Source organism: Podarcis gaigeae (genome assembly GCF_964106915.1).
Source record: "Podarcis gaigeae genome assembly, chromosome: 16".
Classification (NCBI taxonomy): domain Eukaryota; kingdom Metazoa; phylum Chordata; class Lepidosauria; order Squamata; family Lacertidae; genus Podarcis; species Podarcis gaigeae.
This window is the reverse complement of record NC_139693.1, coordinates 12,047,248-12,068,942: the sequence shown is the minus strand read 5'-3', so window position 1 is coordinate 12,068,942 and position 21,695 is coordinate 12,047,248. Positions and strand designations below refer to the sequence as shown.

The 21,695-nt window shown below is 49.1% G+C and overlaps 2 protein-coding genes across 2 annotated transcripts; one reads left to right on the top strand and one right to left on the bottom strand.

Annotated features, from left to right (window-relative positions):
* The first annotated feature begins 1,113 nt into the window (after nt 1-1,113).
* Nucleotides 1,114-16,641, top strand: ESRRA (estrogen related receptor alpha). Its single transcript, XM_083715913.1, has 7 exons — nt 1,114-1,309; nt 4,929-5,274; nt 8,936-9,052; nt 9,223-9,348; nt 11,019-11,186; nt 12,774-13,043; nt 14,475-16,641. The coding sequence occupies exons 2-7, from the start codon at nt 4,941-4,943 to the stop codon at nt 14,720-14,722; spliced, it is 1,263 nt and encodes a 420-aa protein (XP_083572039.1). The 5' UTR covers nt 1,114-1,309; nt 4,929-4,940; the 3' UTR covers nt 14,723-16,641.
* Nucleotides 15,030-21,666, bottom strand: TRMT112 (tRNA methyltransferase activator subunit 11-2). Its single transcript, XM_083716190.1, has 4 exons — nt 20,722-21,666; nt 19,475-19,576; nt 18,786-18,878; nt 15,030-18,557 (listed from the first exon to the last, which is right to left on the bottom strand). Exons 1-4 carry the CDS (start codon nt 20,800-20,802, stop codon nt 18,456-18,458), a joined length of 378 nt encoding a protein of 125 aa, XP_083572316.1. The 5' UTR covers nt 20,803-21,666; the 3' UTR covers nt 15,030-18,455.
* Between the last annotated feature and the right edge of the window lie 29 nt (nt 21,667-21,695).

Genomic DNA, 21,695 nt, shown 5'->3' with positions numbered 1-21,695 from the left:
ATTTTGCTTTCCCCCTTGTCTTTCCTATTTGTTTGTTTGTTTGACGCCCATGTAAGGTTGTGTTTGCATAAGAAAAAAGAATGTATGTTGTGGGCTTACTGGTCAAAAAAAAAAAACTTTAAAGGGGGAGGAATCCTAAGGGAAACTCACACTCACACTCAGCTCAAGGACTGAGCATGCTCAGTGAGCACAAAATGCTAGCTAACTGTTGGGATGTGGAAGCATATGGGGGAATGGAATGGAGTTTTCTGGGAAAGAGCATAGCCGGCAAGCTAGCAGGTGCCAAGACCAGAAGCACTCCACGCTGCAACATTTTGTTACAGAACCCACTTGTATCAAATGTAAAAAATATAATTTATAACTAAATAATAATAATAATAATAATAATAATAATAATAATAATAATAATAATATATTAAATGAAGTAGTGCTGGCTAAGGTGATGCCATTTGTAGCTCGATTTCGATAGGTTGGAGAAGGTTGCAGATGGCACATTTGTTAAGCTTTAAGGTACCACAAAACTCTCTTGCTGTTTTCGCTGCCAGGATCTCACATGCTTCACTCGCTCCTGCAAACTGTGCGGAGGTCAACCGCACTCTGGCTGCCACGGCCAGAAGAACCGAATGCGGGCGCTGTGTCTGGCTCAAGCTTGGCCGGTGGGCCATCTCCCCGCCTTCTCTTTTCTCTTTCCTCCCTCCTCCTTGCTTTTCCCACCAGTAGGTAGACTGCCCCTGGCAGTGGAGGCTCCACGGAGCTCCTTCTACTTAACTGGTAGGTTCCATTTCCCGGGTGACCTTGAGAAGCGGGGCTGCGGGGAGAGAGCGGGACGCGCGCACACCCAGGTCTCTCCCACCCGCGATCGGACTGGCTAACCACGCGGGGGGCGTTGGCCAAGAGACGACTTTTCCCTCGCCCGCCTCCCCCCCCCCGTCCTCCTCCTCCTCCTGGCTCCTGCTGCTCCTCTCCGGGCGCCACGTTGCCAGCAGCCGCGGCCGGCGCGCGTTGTTGAGAAGAGCGCAGCAAGCGCCTTGGAGAGGTGGAGGGGGGGGGGACCGCGTTGTCCCCGCCCCTCTGCTCTGCATATTCATCTCCAGGCCCCGCCCCCACCAGCTGGAGGAAGCCGAGTAGGAAGTGGGTTGCGATGTCCTTTTGTGTCCTACAGCCGGAGCGAGGAGCGAGCGCGCAGCCCCAGCCCATGGCCCGGCCGGTCCCCGGCGCGCGGGGCCACTGAGCCGCCCCGCTCGGACACAGCTCGGACCCCGCCGCTGCCAGCGCTTCCTGCAGCTCCCAGCCCTTGGCTGCGACCAAGGTCAGTGCGATCGTGAGAAGGAGGAGGAGGAAGAAGCGGGGTGTATTCTGACGATCGCGCCCCCCCCCCAATCCCAGCCCCCTTCTCCAAACCGGCTCCATGTGACCGGCGCTTTCGTTGTGGGAGGTTGGTTGCCTTGCAGGGAAAGAGAGCGCCCGATCCAGAAAACAGGGGGCGGGGGCAGACAGGGTTCTGGAAGTGGGGGGGGGGGACATACACACCACGGTGCCCCCATTCGGGGGCAGACGCGCGTCGTTAGACGCGCCGGCGCCCCCAAGTGCGCCAGAACTCACTCACATGCAAATAGATATCGGTGTACTACGGGTGTACACACGTCTATTGCGGCGCCTCTGTTAGTGTGGCAGAGGGCAAAAATCATGTGGGGGGGGGAGTGGAGAGATGTGTGGGCAGAGATCAGGGGCATGAAAGTGCTCGTGTGGATGTCCCAGTTGACGCTGCCAGGCAGAGTCGTGCTCCTGCAGCAGAGTGCGCAGACCTGGGGACAAGCATTGTGGGGCATGGCGCAGCCGGCGGGGGGGTGGGGGACATGATTTAAGGTCACATAGTGCGGATATTGTGTGTTGTGCAGGTGTAGGTGAGTCCCTCGTAGGCACCTGTGTAGGCCTGCTTGCCTAGGTGCAAGGGCACTGAAAGAGAAATGCTTGCGTATGTACAAGGAGGGCGCACTGATGTGCTCACAGCCGCACATGGAGATGTTGAAGTGCTGCGCCCAGATGAGTGGAGAAGTCTCCCTTGTGTGTACAGACGCGGTCTGCATATACCCCCTGCAGCTGCCAGGATGGGGAAACCTTTTCGCAGCCATGTGCATAGCAAACTCATGCGCGCATGGGCACGTGTGAACGAAAAGGGCTCAGACATGAGAGTGCCCTGTCTCTTTTGCCCAGCTGGCCTCACCGCTCGGCCACTAGGGGGCACTGCGGCCCGTAGTAAGTGGGGTGTGCGGGGGAGAGTGACAGAAGTGAACTGCAGAAGGGTCAAAGGTCATGGGCACACAGGCTTTCCACATGGAGCCCGAGAAAACATGACCACACATTGTTCAGCTGCAGGGAGGTGGTGTGCAGAGGTGTCCGGGAGGTTGAGACAGCTGCCCTGATTTCACAAAGTCTCCTGCTTTATGGAGTCCTGAGAACGATCAAAAGTCTGTGGCCAATGTGCGCATGGACTTTTCTGAATGGCTTCTGCCTGCTGGGTGTGTGTGTGTGTGTGTGTGGTGGGTTGGGAGAAAGTTGGGCAATGTCTCCTAGCCCCCTCTCTCTGGCCCATGTTGCCCCCCTCCTCCTCCTGCATAAACTCCACTCTTGTCCCCGATTGGGTAAGGGATGATGCACTGATCCACAGAGGACAAAGGTCCTTTGACTGGCCTGGCAAAAGTGGGGAGGGTAAACCTATTAATAGAGACACAGAGGGGGTGTCACTTAGGGGTGCGGGGGCAGAGCGGCGTGCGCTAAGAGGTGTCTTGCGTGCCTGGAGTTAAAGACGCTGTCCTAGGGTGATTACTGGTCTTTCTCTTTCGCTCAGGGCACTGCTCAGAACACACAAATAGTGCTAGATAATGAACCACAGGTGCTTATTATTAGTAATATTTTCATCAATTTTATGTGCTTGTTTATGGAATCTGTATCCCGCCCTAGGTCCCAAAGGAGCCCAGGGCGGCAAACATCGAAATGTGAAAGCAGTACAATTTAAAAGTTATATTTGCATTTCATCCCTGCACTGCAGGCCTAGTTGCTTTGAGGAGGGGTATTTAAAAACGGCTCTCCCTGGTCACTTTTGCCCCTTCTCCAAACTCAGAAGGGGGAGGGCAGAGAGACACAACAACCTCCCAATATGTAGCCAGGACATCAGTATGAAATCTTGGCTGGTTATGGAAGGAAACCTCAACAATCCAGTGTGCAGAAGAGGTGGGGGGGCAGAGAGCCTTAAGCTAAGGTGTGCAGGAGATGGGAGGGGGGCACAATTCATGTGTTGGAGGGTTAATCTTTGTTGCATTGAAGTTGCAGGGGCAGGGAGGGGGGAGAGAAGAGATGTCAGGTTGCTGAGCCAAGCGGCTATTCCTGTCCTCTGCGTGTTTACATTTAACTCTCAAAGCCCCAGAATGTTGCTGTTCTCCAAAGAGGCGGTCAGGGACAGGACAGGACCGGACCAGAGGCAGCGAGAGTGCACTGCCTTTGATGCTATCTCCAGCCCTGCCTGGGTGCCTGATTGTATCTCCCTGGAGTGACCTTGAGGCCGCTCCATTCTTCTGGCGGGATGCTGGATCCCAAGGCCAGCAGCTGTGGGGTGGACAGTGTGTAGGTTGATGAGATAAAGGGGGGGGGAGGCCTACATTGCAGGGCTTTCATGGAGTGAGGAACACTCTCCCCCCGCATTCCCACACATAGGACGCTGCCAAAAAGGCAGTAAATTTTGAAGAGAGTCTCTTGGCCTGTCTGAATTAAGCCACGGTTGGCCATCCCCAAAGCTCTTCCTTGCTATGTCTCCATTAACGGAGTTGAATGTAGAATTGGGGTATATGCTATCGCTTCCTTCAGTGGGGGGCAGCTCCCCAGATGGAGCAGCGAAACTGGAGGCCCCCTAAACTCAGGTTGATGAAATTACAGTGGTACCTCGGGTTAAGTACTTAATTCATTCCGGAGGTCCGTACTTAACCTGAAACTGTTCTTAACCTGAAGCACCACTTTAGCTAATGGGGCCTCCTGCTGCCGCCGCACCACCGGAGCACAATTTCTGTTCTCATCCTGAAGCAAAGTTCTTAACCTGAAGCACTATTTCTGGGTTAGCGGAGTCTGTAACCTGAAGCGTATGTAACCCGAGGTACCACTGTACTGGGGTTATTGTCCCCCGCCCCCCCCCCCCACGCCCTGACTCGGTTCTTCTGATTGATTTGTCGTCAGATTCTTCCTCCTGGTTGGCTAACTTGGCCTAGCCCCCCAAATTCCATGCTGGTCCCTGATTGGGTGGTGGGTTTGTGACGCACATCCAAGTGACAGGGCAGGATTTGGGACGGCGCACTGTGGCTCACTGCTCTTTGTCACAGCCCGGCCGCTGAATTCTGTTTGTGATTGTGGTCCCTTCTGAGTGAGAAACGGATTAATCATCATTATTTTAAAGGTTTGCCTTGGAACACCACCTTTAAGCTTTATCACACTGAAGGGCTCCGTCCATTTTTTAAGAAAACGGGACTTAACCTGTGCAACTCTGTCAGTTTTTAGGATGCTGGATCTACATGTACACTACACATTTAAAGCACTCAATACAGTCGCGACTTTCCCCCAAAGCAACCTAGGAATTAAAGGTGCACAGAGTGATTTATCAGTCAATCTTTCTTCCCAGGGAGCTCCAGCCGCTGTAGCTTTTGGGGGGAAATAGGGGTCTCTGCACAACTCTCAGCACCCTTAACAAACTGCACCTCCCATAATTCTGTGGGGGGAAGCCATGACTCTTTAAAGTGGCACCAGTAGTGTTATGAATGTGGCCTAGGAAGGGGAAATATTTTCCAACATTCCTTCTGGTTCAGTTTTTTTTGTTTTGTTTTTTTTTTTGGTATTTTGTGGCAGCTCTTCTCTGACGCTCCCCATCTGTGTCCTCTTTCCTGCAGCCCTCTCCAGCCATGTCATCCCGGGAACGCCGGGCAGAGTTTTTCATCAAAACGGAGCCGGCCTCCCCAGACAGCCTCGCCCAGCACAGCCCCAGTGGCTCTTCCGACACCAGCGCCAGCGGGGCCCCACAAGAGCTCGAGACCGCTGGGGCGCTGCCTGCCGGGACGGGGGCCTCCCGGCGACGCCATGATGACGACCCGGACGAGCCCCCGGGGCGGGGGAAGTACATGCTGAGCGCCATGCCCAAGCGGCTGTGCCTGGTGTGCGGGGACGTTGCCTCAGGGTACCACTATGGGGTGGCCTCTTGCGAAGCCTGCAAGGCCTTCTTCAAGAGGACTATTCAAGGTAGGCCGCTCCTGCCTGGGCACTGTAAGAGAAGTCTGGGGTTCCCCTAAAGCTGTTAGGGAAGAAAAGGGGTCTGGTCTTTGTTTGGGGAAGGGCAGCGAGAGAGCATCTGCTTTGCATGCAGAAGGTTTCAATTCCCGGCATCTCTGGGTCAGGCTGGGAAGACCCCCTACCAGAAACCCGGGAGAGCAGCTGCCAGTCAGGGTAGACAGTACTGAGCTAGATGGACCAATGGACTGACTTGCTATAAAGCAGTTTCTGATGTTCCTAAAAAAGGAAGAGCCCCTGCTGGATCAGGTCATCTGGTCCAGGTGTGGGGAAGCTTTGGACCTCCAGGTGGCGATGGACTACAACTCCCATCAGTCCCAGTGAGCGCTATCAGTGGTCAAGGATGATGGGAGTTGTAGTCCGGAAGGCTGCAGGTTCCCCACCCGTGATCTAGTCTCACATCCTGTTGTTCAAATGACAGACAGACCTTTCTGAGACGCTTGTTGCCCCTCTGGTAGACTGTCTCTTAAAAGTGAGGTTCTATTTAGCTATCACGGTGAACAGATGTTAACAGGGCTGGTGCCATGGTGGGGGGTTGGGCTGTGCTGTTCAGGGATATTCTAGGTCTCTTTCCTAAATGTTCAGCTTACTTGGGGAGGGGGTGGAGAAAGAAGTCCCTTTTACTTGTGGAGATTAATAAAACTGTAGGACGTCTGAGTATGAATGAACTTTATTGCACATTATGAAAGGGCTTTGCAAAAGCAAACACCCTCGCTTTTTGCTCACACATAGTTTTCTCCATTAACAGAGTTTAATTGACATTTACAGCATCCGGCATCAGCACATCACTTCGTTAAAATCATTAAAAGGTCTCCCATAACCCCCCTCCTAAAAAAAACCCCACCTTTTGAATGTAAATTCCTAGCTGCTGTGGCAAACAGCACCAACCTATAGGATGCATTTTGCCAAGTTGGTCTGTAAGAAGTACTATAATTAAATTGCTGCGATCAAATGTGCAGCAGCTGTGAAAAATGTGAATTCCATGTTGGGAATCCTTAGGAAATGGTTTGAAAAGGGGGCTGGGGAAAAACACTGCCGAGATTATGTCTTTATGCAAATTATGGTGCAGTATGCACTTGAAATACTATGTACGGTACTGGCTTCCGTGCCTCAAAAAGGGATCTTGTAGAGCTGGAAAAGGTTAAGAAAAAGAACTGAACAAGGGGGTGAAGTAACTCCCTTAAGAATCATAGAATGGTAAAGTGGGAAGGGACCAACCCCCTGCAGTGCAGGAATTCTGCCCACAGCCATCCCTGGGTGAGCTTATGAGGAAAGGCTCCGGTGTTTGAGGCTTTGGGGTTTAGAGTAAGTGGGGACTTGTTAGAGGTGCATAAAATGTGTCGAGCCAAAAGTCTTGGGAAAACACCAGTGTTTCCCAAACTTGGGCCTGCAGCTGGTTTTGGACTACAATTCCCATCATCCCTGACCACTGGCTCTGCTAGCTAGGGATCATGGGAGTTGTAGTGCTGGAGACCCTAGTTTGGGAAACAGTGCTCTAGACTACCTCTGGGATCAGAGGCAGCCTACCTTTTGAAAACCAGTGAGGAGATTGCTGTTGCTTCCATGCCCTGCCTGTGGTCTTCCCATAGGCATCTGTTTGGCCACTGTGAGAAGAGAATGGTGGGATTGGATAGGCCTTTGGCCTGATCAAGCAGTTCTCCTTTCATGTTATGAACTACTTATTTTGGTCCTGGCTGTTCTTCAGGGATTCCCCGCCATGTTTGCACCATGCATTAAAAGCACTGTGATACCTCTTTTAACAGACATGGTTTCCCCCAGAGAATTCTGGGAGCCTTAGTTTGTTGAGGATGCTGAGAGTTGTTAGGAGACCCCTATTCCCCTCACAAAACTACAATTCCCAGATTTCCCCGGGAAGAGGGATTGCTTGCTTAACAATTATCAGAAACGTTTATCTATGAGAGGAATAGGGGCCTCCTCCTAATAATTCTCAGCACTCTTAAGAAACTACAACTCCCAGAATTCTCTAGGGGAAGACGTGGTTGTTTGGCATGGTACAATTCTGTTTTAAATGTATGGTATGAATGTGGCCTTAGACAGACACCCTGTCTGTCTGTCTGTCTGTCTCTCTCTGGATGTCCTAGAATCATAGAGTTGGAAGGGACCACGAGAATCACTTAGTCCTGTCCCCTGCAATGCAGGAATGTTTTGCCCAACGCTGGGCTTGAACCCGACGCTGGGCAAAACGTTGAGCATGAAGAGTCTCATGCTCTACGGCTGAGCCACACACTTTCCCCAATAGACTTCTCTTCCTCCATGAACTTACGGAATTTAAGAAAAGAGCCATTTCAGTTCAGTGCTGTTGCCTCATCTTGTGCTGGGGGGAATTCCATACGTTAAGTATGTCTTCCATGAAGAAATGCTTCCTGAACTTGTGTAATTCCTGAACCCTTGCACTGATAACTCTTCCTTGATCTGGTTTGTAGCACTGGATAGGGGCTGATGGATAAAAGCACAAGAAGGGCCCACAAACAGGCTGTGAAGGCTGTAGCCTCTCCCGCCTCATAACAAGTAATCTGAGGTATACTATTACTGCACCTGGAGGTTCCACTTGGCTAATGTGGCATTTGGAACATAGGACGCTACTTTATCTCAAGTCAGGCCATTACTTCATCTAGTTCAGTATTATCTACCGACACTGAGTGGCAATGATCCTAAGTTAGTCACATCCATTCATCTCAGTGGATTTAGATTTACTCTGTGTGTGACTAACATGGGCTGCAAACGTTTGTCTTCTTTGCTGCAACAGAGGTTTTTATTTTATTTATTTAGAAGCATTGCTTAATTAAAAAAAAACAAAAAACCTCTGCTAAATGGTGTATGACTTTAAAGCATTAAGCAATACTCTTAAAACAAAAATAAAGCAACAACAACAACCCAGCAACGGTAGAACAGTAGTGTAAAAAGCTTCTAAAAGGAAATTAAAAACAGAAATCCAGTGAAATCAAACAAATAAAATTAAAAAAGGGTCAGGAAAGTGTGGGCAAAAGGAGTTTAAATCTGAATTTAAAATGTCCTATTAAAGGGCGAGAGACACAAAAAAACCCCAAAACTCAGAACTCATGACTTAAAATGCAAACATTATTTTGATATAAAAATGCAAGAGCCAGTGCTGATTACTGCTACCACAGTTTATTACCTGACCTACACCCTAAGGTCTGAGGGCAGGTTACAACAATTAAAACATTATTAATATTAAAATATTGTCTGTGTGTGTGTGTTCAATATTTCAATATCACACAGAAATTAGGTGGGCCCTAAAAATATACACCTCAAGTGTCAAAAGTCAGGGTCAAGAAATACAGTGGCTAGAATGTTAGACTAAGACTTGGGTGACCAGGGTTCAAATCCCCATTCGGCCAGGAAACTCACTGGGCGATCTTGGGCTCAGTCACTTCCTCTCTGCCTATCCTACCACACAAGGTTGTTGTGGGAATTAAGTGAGAAGGCGGAGAACCATGTATGCCACACTGAGCTCATTGGGGGGGAGGGAAGTGGGATATAAATGCAATAAATAAATAATATTCTTAATGCATATATATTCTTTATACTATAGCTTTTTAAAGCTTTCTGGCCCTTTTTCTTTCTCTCTCAGGCAGCATTGAGTATAGCTGTCCGGCCACCAATGAATGCGAGATCACGAAGCGGCGCCGGAAAGCCTGCCAGGCCTGCCGTTTCACCAAGTGCCTGCGCGTGGGCATGCTGAAGGAAGGTACGGCTTTGGGCCTCGGGGCCTAAACCTCTGGCGTAGCGCCAAGGTTGATGGGGCGGGAGGGTGCACAGCAAATGTGAAATGGCTTGTGGGGAGAAGAGGAATTGCAGGAGGAAGACGGAGCTCCTAACAGGTTGAAAATGTTCTGAATCGACTTTGGTCTTCTCCAGGGGTACGTCTCGACCGGGTGCGAGGAGGGCGTCAGAAGTACAAGCGCCGGCCTGAGGTGGAGGGTGCCACTTACCCCAGTGCATTCGTCACCCCACAGATTGCTACGGCGACCACCAAGAAACCAGGTAAAGGACTGCGGTGCCCCCCTGAACCCCAGACTCCTATCCAGAGTTTGGGGATAAAGGGGCCCAGGGCGTGTGACCCATACAGAAGTGTACTTGGCTATGTCTCCATCCTAGAGCCAGAGAACATTTTTTCAAGCCAGGGGCCACATTCTCCTCTGGGCGATGTTCCGGGGGCCACATGCCAGCGGGTGAGCAGGTCCAGAAGCAAAAGAGGGTGACAGAAAGAATATTTATTTTGTCATTGTACAATGGGCTAGTTTTCCACACGCACCTATCTGTACCATTCTTCCAAGCAAATGCATTGCTAGAGTTCAAGGATGCTGTTCAGCTAGGCCAAAACCTTTAAGGAGGGTTTGAAGCAGAGCCAGTGAAGAGGTGTGGCCCAAGGAGAGTTCTGAGGGCCAGATAGAAAGGCTTGGAGGGCCGCATTTCACTCCTGGGCCTGAGGTTCTATCCCTACGAGTGTCTCATATAGGCTTGGCTCTCCTTGGACTCCGGAGTGTTTTATTGAACCATAAAATGCTCTGCCTTTTCCCCCTTGTTGAAGCTGGGCTTCCTTTGTCTCTCCTCCTAACCTTAAGGAGCCACCAGTGGTACCGTTCTCACTGTGGAATTATCCCCTTGGAAAGGGCTTCTGATGTGAGCAATGCTTGTTACCTTGGCAACCTGGCAGGCACAACCCTGGGAGGAAGAAGAAGAGAGCGTAGGCCAGGATTTAACAGCTACACTTTCGGGTTGTAGAACATGCGCTATTGCGCTCCTGGGCCTGTACTATTGGGAGGGAAGGGCATTGCACAATTGAATGTTCCCCTTTCTAATGTACATTTAAAAAATGGGTGCATCTGAGAGAAAGCTTATCTATTTTTTTATATGCCACTGACTGCTAAACAGGCTTCTAAGGAGTTTATAAATGTAAATCCCACTTATGCTGTCCGCAGAGTCGTCAGTGCTTTAATGTGCTGTAACGCATATGCAAGTTCAAAACGGAGAGTGGGTAATGTGATCAGAACATCACTACTGCATACTTTGTTGAAGTTTGTTATCGTTGATTGTTGTAACAGAAAATACTAAAAGCAACTACCCCCAGTTATTCCAGGATCCCTAATAGGCTAACTTCCCACAAGCAAGGAAGAAGTTGCTGTTCTATCCTTGCGGAGCATTCAGACATGTGTTTTACCCACAAACACGCACACACACATGTGTGGTGCATTCTGGAGTGCCATAGTTCCAGGAGGATTGTGTCATCTTGGTTTTTCTTGTGTTTAAAGTGGCTCTTAGGCTGACAGGTACAGCTATGATTGATGGCAAAATGAGAAAAGATGAGAGAGAAACCTGGGCCCTGGCCTCTTTTGGCCCACTTCCCTGATTAGATCAAGGCTGAGGAACGTGTGGCCCTCTGGACTCTGTTGGACTCCAACTCCCATCAGTCCCAGCCAGCATAGTCAATGATCAAGGATCATGGGAGTTGTAGTCCAGCAACTTCTGAGGGGCTCACAGGCTCCCTGTCCCTGGCCTAATTGCCAAATGCTGCATTACCTGAATTTGGGGATACTTCCCCCAAGCGAAGAAAGGGAGATTTGTGAACCTGGAGTGTACAACTTACTCCTGACACTTCTCTTTCTTTCATCTTTGATCCTCACCATCCTCTCTTCCACCCCCGCTCCCTGCAGCTCCAATGAACACAATGGTGTCGCACTTGCTGGTGGCGGAGCCTGAGAAGTTGTACGCCATGCCCGACCCCGCACTTCCTGACAGTCCCGCCAAAGCAGCGAGCACTTTGTGCGATCTGGCTGACCGGGAGATCGTGGTCATCATCGGCTGGGCCAAAAACATACCAGGTGAGAGAGAAGGGTTGGCTCGAGGTCATGCCTGTCCAGCTGTTGCACAGATATTACCTTGCCACTGTCCAAAGACCCACAACGACTTCTGGTCCATTGCTGAGCTTGGCACAAGGCTCAGGAATACTCCATTGGGATCCAGAGTTGGTGGTGGTGCGTGGGGCACCTCATTGCTTTCTCTCTTTCTGCCATCCACTCTCTCCCGGCGACTCCTAGCTACCTGTTAAAGCATCCATGACAGATGGCCATCCAACCTCTGTCTAGAAACCTCCCAGGAAGGAGAGCCCACCACTTTCTGAAAAAGACTGTTCCACTGCCAAACAGCTCTTGCTATCAGAAAATTCTTCCCAGTGTCCGGTTGGAAACTCCTTTATTGTAGCTCGAAGCCATTTTTTGGAGTGCTCCCCTCTGGAGCAGGAGAAGGCAAGTTTGCTCCACCTTCCATGTGACAACCCTTTACAGTGGTACCTCACAAGACAAATGCCTCGTAAGACGAAAAACTCGCAAGACGAAAGAGTTTTTCGTTTTTTGAGTTGCTTCGCAAGACGAATTTCCCTATGGGCTTGCTTCGCAAGACGAAAAATTCGTAAGACGAAAAAACTCGCAGAACGAATTAATTTCGTCTTGCGAGGTACCACTGTAAATACTTGAAGATGGCTATCATATCTCCCCTCAGTCTCCTATTATCCAGGCTAACCATACCCAACTCTCAACCATTCCTCATAAGGCTTGGCTTCCAGACCCTGGATCATCTTGGTTGTCCTCCTTTGCACACATTCCAGCTTGTTAGCATCCTTCTTAAATTGTGCCCCAAACTGGACACTGTGCTCTAGGTGTGGTCTGATCAAGGCAAAATAGTACCACTCTATTCATAGAATTGTAGAGTTGGGAGGGACCACAAGGGTCATCTGTTGCTTCCCTTGATATGAAAGATACATTTCTCTTGATGTAGCCTGGAATAGCATTAGCTTTTTTTGCTGCTGCATCACACTGTTGACTTGTGTTAAGCTTATGGTCTACTAAGACCCTTAGATCCTTTTCACATGTACTACTAGCAAGCCATGTGTCTTATATTTGTGCTGCTGGTTCTTCTTGCCTGAGTGTAGAACCTGATATTTGTCTCTTTTGAGATTCATTTTGTTATTTTTGGCCCAGTTCGCTAGTCTAAGGTCATCTTGAATCACGATTCTGTCTCCTGCTGCATTACCTAACCTTCCCAATTTGGTGTCATTTGCAAATTTGATGAGCTTCCCCTCAATTCCTTCATCCAAGTCATTTATAAAGATGTTGAACAACAATGGGTCCAGGACAGAACCCTGCAGCACCCCACTTGTCACTTTTCCCCAGGATGATGAGGAACCATTAATGAGTACTCTTTGGGTTCAGTCAGTCAACCAGCTACAAATCCACCTGACAGAAACCTCATCCAAAAAAAGCAATGAATCATTTCTAAGCACCCACACTTGGTTGCTTGGAATCAATTTCTGCTCGCCACAGGCCACCCGGCAACCAGTTAGTTAGCGGTGAATTAATCCCTCTTCATCCTTTCCTTTCCTTTTCTTTCCTGTTCTGTCCTTCCTGGCTCAGGATTTCCGGCGCTGTCCTTGGCGGACCAGATGTCTGTACTGCAGAGCGTGTGGCTGGAGGTCTTGCTGCTGGGGGTGGCCTGGCGTTCGTTGCCCTGCGAGGACGAAATCGTCTTCGCGGAGGACTTTGCTCTGGATGAGGAGGCGGCAAGGGCGGCGGGGTTGCTGGAGCTCAGTGGGGTGGTCCTGCAGCTTGTGCGCAAGTACCGGGCCCTGCGCCTGGAGCGAGAGGAATATGTGCTTCTCAAGGCCTTGGCGCTTGCCAACTCAGGTGAGTCCCTTTCACAGGCAGAGAGATGCCAGGCGGGTGGGGGGGGGCTTTCCCCACAATGTTTATTGTTTCCTTTATATCCTACCTTTCCTCCAGGGTGACATACATTGCTCTGCCCAGATTCTCCATATTCTCCTCACAACAACCCTGTGAGGTGGGTATGTGACTAGTCTAAAGCCCTAAACGGCCTCTGCCCAGTATACCTGAAGGAGCGTCTCCACCCCCACACGGAGGTCCAGCTCCGAGGGCCTTGTGGCAGATCCCTCACTGTGAGAAGTAAGGTTACAGGGAACCAGGCAGAGGGCCTTCTCGGTAGTGGCGCCCGCCCTGTGGAACGCCCTCCCACTAGATGTCAAGGAAATAAACAACTACACAACTTTCAGAAGACATCTGAAGTCAACCCTGTTTATGGTAGTTTTTAATGTTAGGTGTTTTATAGTTTTTGATATTCTGTTGGGAGTCGCCCAGAGCTGCTGGGGAAACCCAGCCAAGTGGGCAAGGTATGATAATAATAATAATAATAATAATAATAATAATAATAATAATAATAATAGAGCCCCACCCATCTGGCTGGGTTTCCTGAGTCATTCTGGGTGACTTCCAGCATATACAGAAACATAAAGGTAAAGGTAAAGGTACCCGTGCCCGTACGGGCCAGTCTTGACAGACTCTGGGGTTGTGCGCCCATCTCACTCAAGAGGCATGGGGCCAGCGCTGTCGGGAGACACTTCCGGGTCACGTGGCCAGCGTGACAAAGCTGCATCTGGCGAGCCAGAGCCGCACACGGAAACGCCGTTTACCTTCCCGCTGGTAAGCGGTCCCTATTTATCTACTTGCACCCGGAGGTGCTTTCGAATTATAAACATCCCTATACAGGTTTAAAAAGTGCCCCTCAGCAATCTCAGTGCATGAATTAACATGGCCAGGCTGCCCCTGTCCAAGAGTGGCAAAAGGAGGAAGATTACCAGGAAGAATGGATGAAATTTAAAGATCATTTAGTTAAATATGTTAAGCTTAATTAATTGGAAAAGCTTGCAAATACCAGATAGGCTTAGGATTTAAATATGCAATGTGATGAATTTCTATGTTTAATGCCGAATTGGAGAGAAAGAAAGATGTTCAATGATCAAGTTAATTTTATAAGAATATTGGTTTTGGAAAACTGCTAATAATGATATACACTGAAATTCAACCAGGGGGATACGAGAATGTCACTTAACAATGTTACTAAGTTAGGTTTAAATATGGTTGAGATTTATGTTGGTTTGTTTGTTTAAAATTTTTGGAAAATCAATAAGATTTAAAAAAACAAAAAACAAGAGTGGCAAAAGGTACTCCCGGCTACTGAAGCTCCTGGAGTCTCTTCCATCAAGCTAGGGGTCCTAATGGCTTCTGTGTGCATCTATTTCCCACCCTTCCTGTTTCCTCCAGACTCGGTGCACATTGAAGACATGGCAGCCGTGCAGCGGCTCCGGGACGTACTACACGAGGCCCTGCTGGAATACGAAGCATCGAGGCGCCCCGAGGAGCCCCGCCGGGCCGGCCGCCTCCTCCTCACGCTGCCTCTCCTCCGCCAGACAGCCACCCGCGTCCTCCACCACTTCTACAGCCTCAAACTGGAGGGCAAGGTCCCCATGCATAAGCTATTCCTGGAGATGCTGGAAGCAATGATGGACTGAAGGAGGAGGCCGGGAGGGGAGGGCAGGGGACAGGATTTGGGGGGGGGGGAGCGAAGTACAGACTGACTGGTTATCGGGGATTGTTGTGGGGGGGGCGCGTGCAGAAATGGAACGGGGCTTGGGTTTTCCCCTCCCACACAATCCCCCCCTCCCAGAACCGCCGCTCGTCTGCCTCATGTTAAAAAAACGCATTTCAATGTATGCAAATGTGATAGCTGCCCATTGCTTTGCACTGAGGCTGACTTTTTTTTTTCTGAAGAGAACAGACCCCATGGGGGAGGCAGAGAAATGTTTTTTTAAAAAAAAAAAAACAACAACAACAACACAAAACACCAGCCCTTCTGGACGTCAGAGGCTGGGCTGCCGCAACGTGGGGCAGGGAGAAAGGGAGACAGAGAAAGTTTTGACATTCACACTGGAAGCCATACTTTAATTTTTAATTTATTAACTTAGGGAAGGGCAGGGGGTGGGTGTTAGCCACTGTAGCTCTAGCCTGGAAGCCATATTGCATTTGCGAGGCATGGAGGAGGAAGGGTAGTTGTTGGGGAGGGTTGTGTGTGTGTGTGCACGTGTGTGTGTGTTGGGGGTTGGTTTGTTCTTGCCCCAGGATGCAGCTACAGGATAGCACGGGATGGAGAGCAGAGACAAGAGGTTGACGGCCTCTTTCCTACACCACTCGAACGCCATCTTGGTTTTGCCCCTGGGCTGGGCCCAGCCAAATGCACCTTAATGAGGGCGAGAGTGTCGAAACCGCAGAGCCACAGCTCTCCAGAAATAAGGAGGGAGAGAGATTTGGGGAGGGGAAGGAAGACCCACAACACTTTTCTTTTCTTTTTGACCTCCTTTCTGCCTCCTTAGTACCACGTCTCTTCATTAGGGCGTCTCTCAGGGGACGATAGTCCGCCCCCCCCCCCGTTTCTCTTTCCCTCACAAAGGCCCACCCTCCCTCTGGGAATGTTGCATTATCACTTATAAGCAATAATAATATTAATAATAATAATAATAATTTAAAAACTTGGGGGAGGGTCCCCATGATGCAGGGGGGAGAGGAGGTTGTGTCTTACGTTGTTTCTGCTTTGCATGGAGTCTGCCTTAAAAAAAGTGGGGAAAGGGGTGTGTTTGAGTGTGCGGCTGCAGTGGTGGGAGTCCAGCCCCCCCCTCCGCTCCTCCTCTGCAGAAGGGAAAAGGCAGGGCCTTTCACGCTCCATCCAAAGTTCTTTCACTTAATTCCCTTGTAGCAATAGTTAAAAAGGCAATTTGTGCTTTTTTTTTCCAGGTGTGATTTCATATCAACCCCACTCCCACAACTCCCCTCACACTATGAGGCTAAGCAGCTAGTTCCTCCCTGCGTCCCCATTAAGCCAACCCCATCTTACACCCAAAGCAATAAATAAAACCTCTTCCCCTCCTCTCCTTAATTCCCTTTTGACCCGCCAAACCAGGGGGGTGGGGAAGCTACGTTGGCCCACCAGCTGTTGGAACTACAACTCCCATGGGCCACGCTGGCTGCAGTGGCTGATGGGAGTTGGAGTCCAACGACGACGCTTGCGGTGGCCTGCAGCTTCCCTGTTCCTGCTCTAACTTAAACCAAGGAGGGAGGCTGCATGGCCTGTAGCTGAGAGCCGTGTACATAGCAATATATTTTACTGTATATTTGTTGCAGGAAAAAGAAATCTACCCCATTTCTGGCTCTCTTCCTTCCCCCCCACCTACGCATGGAAGGGAGGTGGGCTGCAGCCTCCCTTGCCCTGGTTGCGGGGGGGGAGGGGAGAGGAGAAGCTGGAGAATTTTTTTTTGTATTAAATTATGTGTGTGTACATATTATAAATACCTCTGATTTGTGTATAGGCGGCTACACATACACATTCATAGAGAGCTCTATTACTGAACAAATTAAAAAAGGCCATTGCGGCCTGACAAGTCAACTGCAGTCTGTTGTTGTCTTCCTGCGTGCTGTGTGATGAGGCTGGGAAAACACACTGTCATAGCCCAGGGGGGGAAGGTGTGCCCTCTGGATCCACAAGTATTTAAAAGCATTGAAAGTACTCAATGACCTGAGGTTCTGTCCCCCCACCCCAGCAGAAAATAATGTATTTTTACCCGCGATTTCCCAAGAAACTTTGATTTCTTAATAAAAGCTCAACAACTTGAGCTGCCCCCTCCCCAACAAAGCAATGTATTCTCTTAGGGAAAAGTCAGCTGAGCTTGTCATCTAAATTACAAGCACCCTGGGAATGAATGAATGGCCTAAGGAAACTTCCATAAGGTGGTCAAATGGGATAATCTAGCTGGAGGTCTTACGAACAACTCCCTGTTTACATCAGTGAAATATTGCAGGGTGTGATGCTGGGGCTTTCTGATATATAGTTCAGTTTTGCTTCCCAAAGACTTGTCCTTAAGAACATAAAAAGAGACTTGTCCAGTCCAGCATCCTATTCTCACACTGACCAAATAACACAATGGGAATCCCACAGGCAGGATCCGAGTGAAACAGCAACTCTGGCGCACTTGCGATTCCCCCGCAGCTGGTATTCAGAGGCCCATACTGCCTTTGACAGTGGAGGCAGAGCTTAAGATAGCCACTGATAATGTTCTCCATGAGAAATGATCTAATTCTTTTGTATAAGCCATGCAGGTAGGTGGTCATCGCAACATTTATTTTTTATAAATCGCCACCTATCAGATTCTTGGAATTCTCCCTAGGCCACACCCCTTCCTTGTCTTGCTGTGTAGCCTCCCTGGTTGGAATGTGTCCTTGAACTCTGATAATCCATGCTTCTTACTGGCCTGGATGAAGAGATCTTTGTGCATTTGTAGAAATTTCTGGAATCTCCTCCAATATCCCGCTTGCTTTTCCCCACCTACCACTGGCACACGTTCCAGCTGAAAGAGACATGAGGTCCTTGGAGGGGTGGCTGAGTGTCAATGTGGGCTTCAGATCAAAAAGACTTTGTCATCCCTGTCTGAATTCCCTGTAATAGTGACTGGAGCTCTAGGAGGGTGAATGCACTTTCCCATCTAACCCCCTCAAAGTTCAGGATGAGGAAATTCTACCTCCTGATAATTGAGGCAGAGTCTGAGCGGTGATGGGATAGTGCCACTTTGCCTGCTTGAACAAACAGCATCAGGCCACAGATGACTGAGCCACATACGTCTGCAGGCCATAAATTACTCCGGAAAGCTGTCTTGATTTGCAAAGAACACCCTGAACATTAAACAAAAAACCTAGCACATCAGGGAGAGCCAGAGCCTCCCTGCTCCTGTTGCTGTGCTAGCTTTCTACTTACAAGGTGTGTTGTTTTTAAATAAACTGATATAGGAGTGCATTCAAAAATGGCATTCCCCACCAGCAGTCTAAAATACCGTCGTTCATTCTGGGACCTCAGAACTCTGCAAGTGCATTCCATTGCACAGTTAAACCCACTCTGTATTCTTGGGGGGCGGGGAGAAGAGAAGCGTTTGCTAAAAATGGTGACGAATAAGGCTGACAAACGGGGACATCAAGAACCTGCACAATAAGGGGCAACAACAAGAGATCCACACAGTTAAATTGACACACCGAGATTCAATAACTTGCATTTATTTACATGCACAAAAAAGCAACCCAATATTATATTCAGAGCATCTCCTCCCCCCAACAGAAAAATAAGGGTGATGGGCTTTCCACAGGAACATATCCCACCCCCCTCACCCGCAAGGCTTGCTTCTCAAAGCTCCATTGACACAAACCAGCTCAAGTCTCCTCTTCGCTCAGCAACATGTTGGGTATCCCTTTAGTTATGGGAAACTCACGCCCAGTATCTGGGCATTTCAGCACACCTTCCACCACTTCCACCTGTACGGGAAGAAATATAAAAACAGCAGGTAAAGGGAACTGCACACCACTTTGAGAGCTGAAAACAGGAAGTGGCAAGGTGAAGAGAGAGAAGATAGGTGGAGATATCACAGCATTGGAAAGATGCTAGATTTTGCTCCTAGAAATTGAGGCAAGTGGTCACACTCTGCATTATGACAGGTTTCTGTGGGTCGGGGTGGGAAACAGGCAAAGAAGAGGTTCCCTTACCTCCATCAGCACATGATGGACTTTTCGAAGGAAATCCTCATTGCTCTCGAAGTCAGGGATGGGCTCAGGGGGCAGGTCTGATCGGTGACCCAACTGCAGAAGGGTGCAGAATATAACAGTTTGTGCCATTTTCACAACCTTCCACACTATTCAAAGACCAGTTATCTCTCTTTAACCACCAAATACTGGTTATTTTACTCCACCCATGAGCTTCACTCTGGCATTTGTCTGCTCAGGTGGCGGCAGAAGACAGGGTGGGCCCATCTCCACCAAGTCAGGAATGGAAAACTTTTCTGTCCTCCACAGGCAGTCTTGACTAACTGCGGGGAACCTATATGCTCTTTGCCTTAGATCTCCACCAGTCAAGTAACACACTTGAAAATCTGTGGTCTCCTTCCCCTTCCTATGTCACTTGGTTCATTTGAGACATACAAGCTGCCCATTCTCCAGACTGTGCAGAAGTCTAAACAGAAGTTTATTTAGGCATACAACACCCTTCAGTTCATAAATTCCCAGGGTAGTTTACAGTAAATGAAGGAAATCGTGTGTGTATGTGTGTCTACACACACACACACACACAAATATAAATAGCAATTGGCTGTAGGAAGGGAAAAAAGAGACTACACCTCTATAATTCTAGCCAGTCTCCCCCTGCCCCCCCAAAAAAACTTCCAGAGCCAATTACTCACACTCTCCGCTGCCTCTACCAAAGCCGCCCATTCCACCTTGGGTACCATCCGCGCTGTAAACTCCGGGTTGAAATCAACATTGTTCACCTTCACTTCTGTGGCCTGTTAGAGGGGAGAAAGACTGATGGGAGAGCAGTGTGGCTCAAAGAACAAGGGAACAAATATTTCCCCCCCTGCATTTCCCTATGTGTAGTAGGATTCCCAGAGGTGGGAGGGGTGGAGGGGGAGGAGGACAGAGAGAATGGTATTGGAACAGGCATAGTCCACATGGTGCCATCTAGATGTACTCGGACTACAACTCCCATAATCCCTTACCATGCTAGCAGAAGCTGATGGGAGTTGTAGTACAAAGGCATCTGGAGAGCTCCTTATCAGCCACCCCTGCAGCAGAGCTTTATGTCACATGCAGTGTGGTAACAAAAGCATGACATGTGAAGTCCCAGGTACAGAATTCCATTTTGGCACTAAACCTACTAATGGTGCAAACCTATCCCAACCTCTATGGAAATAAACTCCATTGAACTCAGTGGGATTATTTCCAAGCAGATATACGTAGGACTGGACTGTAAGCAGATATGACAAAACTGATGTGTATTACTTCTGCACCACAAATCTACAACAATAATAGTCTACAGATTACTAACAATCTAAATTAAGAAATTTCAGCACATTAAATGTGCTATATAAATGAGAGTGGATGCAGTATTGTGGCTAAGAAACTGAACTAGAAAGCCACTAATTCACTTGTCACATAACTGGCAAGTGGCCTTAGGGGGAAGATGTGTGCATGCGTGTGTGTTTAAATAAATCAGAGTTTTAATATACGCCATTTCCAATGAGGCTCTGTTTGATACCCCAGAGAGCCATTACCAGCAAGTTCGACAAAGTTAGATGGACCAACAATCTGACTTGATATAACACAGCAATGCTGTATTCCACATACTCCACCTTGAGTCCCTTGGAGAAAAGGTAGGAAATAAACACAATAAATGGAGACAAAGCTCAACCTTACAGCATTGTTTTTCAGCTAAACGATTGTTCATTGCAAGCACTACAGAGATACTAAATACTGGTGATAGTTGTCAGCAAGCATAAACACCAGATTCCAGTTAGGCAGCAAAAACAAAGTGGCGGGTGCGTGTGAAGCAGGGACCCTGGCTGTCAAGTCCCCACGTTATATATACTCTGCTCCCACCACCCAATTCTAGAGTGGGAAAGTGGGCGTGGTCTGAAGAAATCCCCGTTACCTGGATACGAAGGGGGAATCCTCCACCGGGCCTCACTCCTCGCACGTGGGAGGTGAGCATGTTGTGCGTCAGGAGCTTCATGTTTTCAAGACAGCGGCCACCAAAGCAAGCGAAGGTAACATGTGCGTGCGTAATAAGCCTCGGCCAACTTCCGGTTTGGTTGAAAGGCCAGTTTTTCTCACTCACTTCCGGCGGTCTTTTATCACTCACTTCCGGCGACCATGCGCAACGGCCCTCCCGCGCGTATGAGAAACCTGACCTTCCTCCCGGTCAGTTCCGGTTAATTTTTGTTCCCAACCACGTGGAGCTGTGGGTGGGGCAGCGCTTGTTTTCTAACCCGAGGTTGCTTGGAAATGTGTCAAATAGCCATATTGTTAAGTGTTTGTAAGCAGCGCGGTCGGTATACAAAAAAAGTGCACACTGTGCACCTCGTAGAACTGGCAGGCTTATTTGCCAATACAAAGTAGTGAGGAGCGGCCTTATTACGCAACTCGAAAGCCAGAACGTTTGAAATTAGAATGCAAAGAAGCCGAGCAAGCAAGCGCGATCCTGCACGTGCTTAACTCGGAAGTCACTCCCTCTGTCCAACAGTCTTCGTATTCCAAATAAGCACTGAACTGCGGTGCTTTGCAGCCTTGCAGATCACTCCTGTGTCTACTCGTTGAAACCTATGAGACACAATTCCCAAGTCAGACCCTACTAAAATCACTGGGATTTACTTTGCGAGTAAAAACATGGAAATCTGTGCGCGCAAGGATGCGCCTACTCCCAAACGCGCGTGGCGTATGAAAAGTCTTACTCGGAAGTGAGCCACCACTAAACATCAGTGGGGCTTACGCCCGAGAAAACGTACATAAAGACTGCAACCTGTTGCAGCCCATGCTTGTGCCACATTTACTCAGGAGTACAGTAGGTCCTCCTGAGCTTCATGGGGTTTAATCCAGGGTGATACGAGAGGGTTGCCTGCTCGCTTG

Excerpts from the sequence above, each read along its gene's own strand:
- ESRRA (XM_083715913.1), top strand. The coding sequence starts at position 4,941 with ATGTCATCCCGGGAACGCCGGGCAGAGTTTTTCATCAAAACGGAGCCG. Across the intron at positions 9,349-11,018 it reads GGCGACCACCAAGAAACCAG|CTCCAATGAACACAATGGTG; the intron begins GTAAAGGACTGC and ends CGCTCCCTGCAG. Across the intron at positions 13,044-14,474 it reads CTTGGCGCTTGCCAACTCAG|ACTCGGTGCACATTGAAGAC; the intron begins GTGAGTCCCTTT and ends TGTTTCCTCCAG.
- TRMT112 (XM_083716190.1), bottom strand. The coding sequence starts at position 20,802 with ATGAAGCTCCTGACGCACAACATGCTCACCTCCCACGTGCGAGGAGTG. Across the intron at positions 18,879-19,474 it reads TGGTAGAGGCAGCGGAGAGT|TTGGGTCACCGATCAGACCT; the intron begins GTGAGTAATTGG and ends ACCCTTCTGCAG. Across the intron at positions 18,558-18,785 it reads TCCATCATGTGCTGATGGAG|GTGGAAGTGGTGGAAGGTGT; the intron begins GTAAGGGAACCT and ends CTTCCCGTACAG.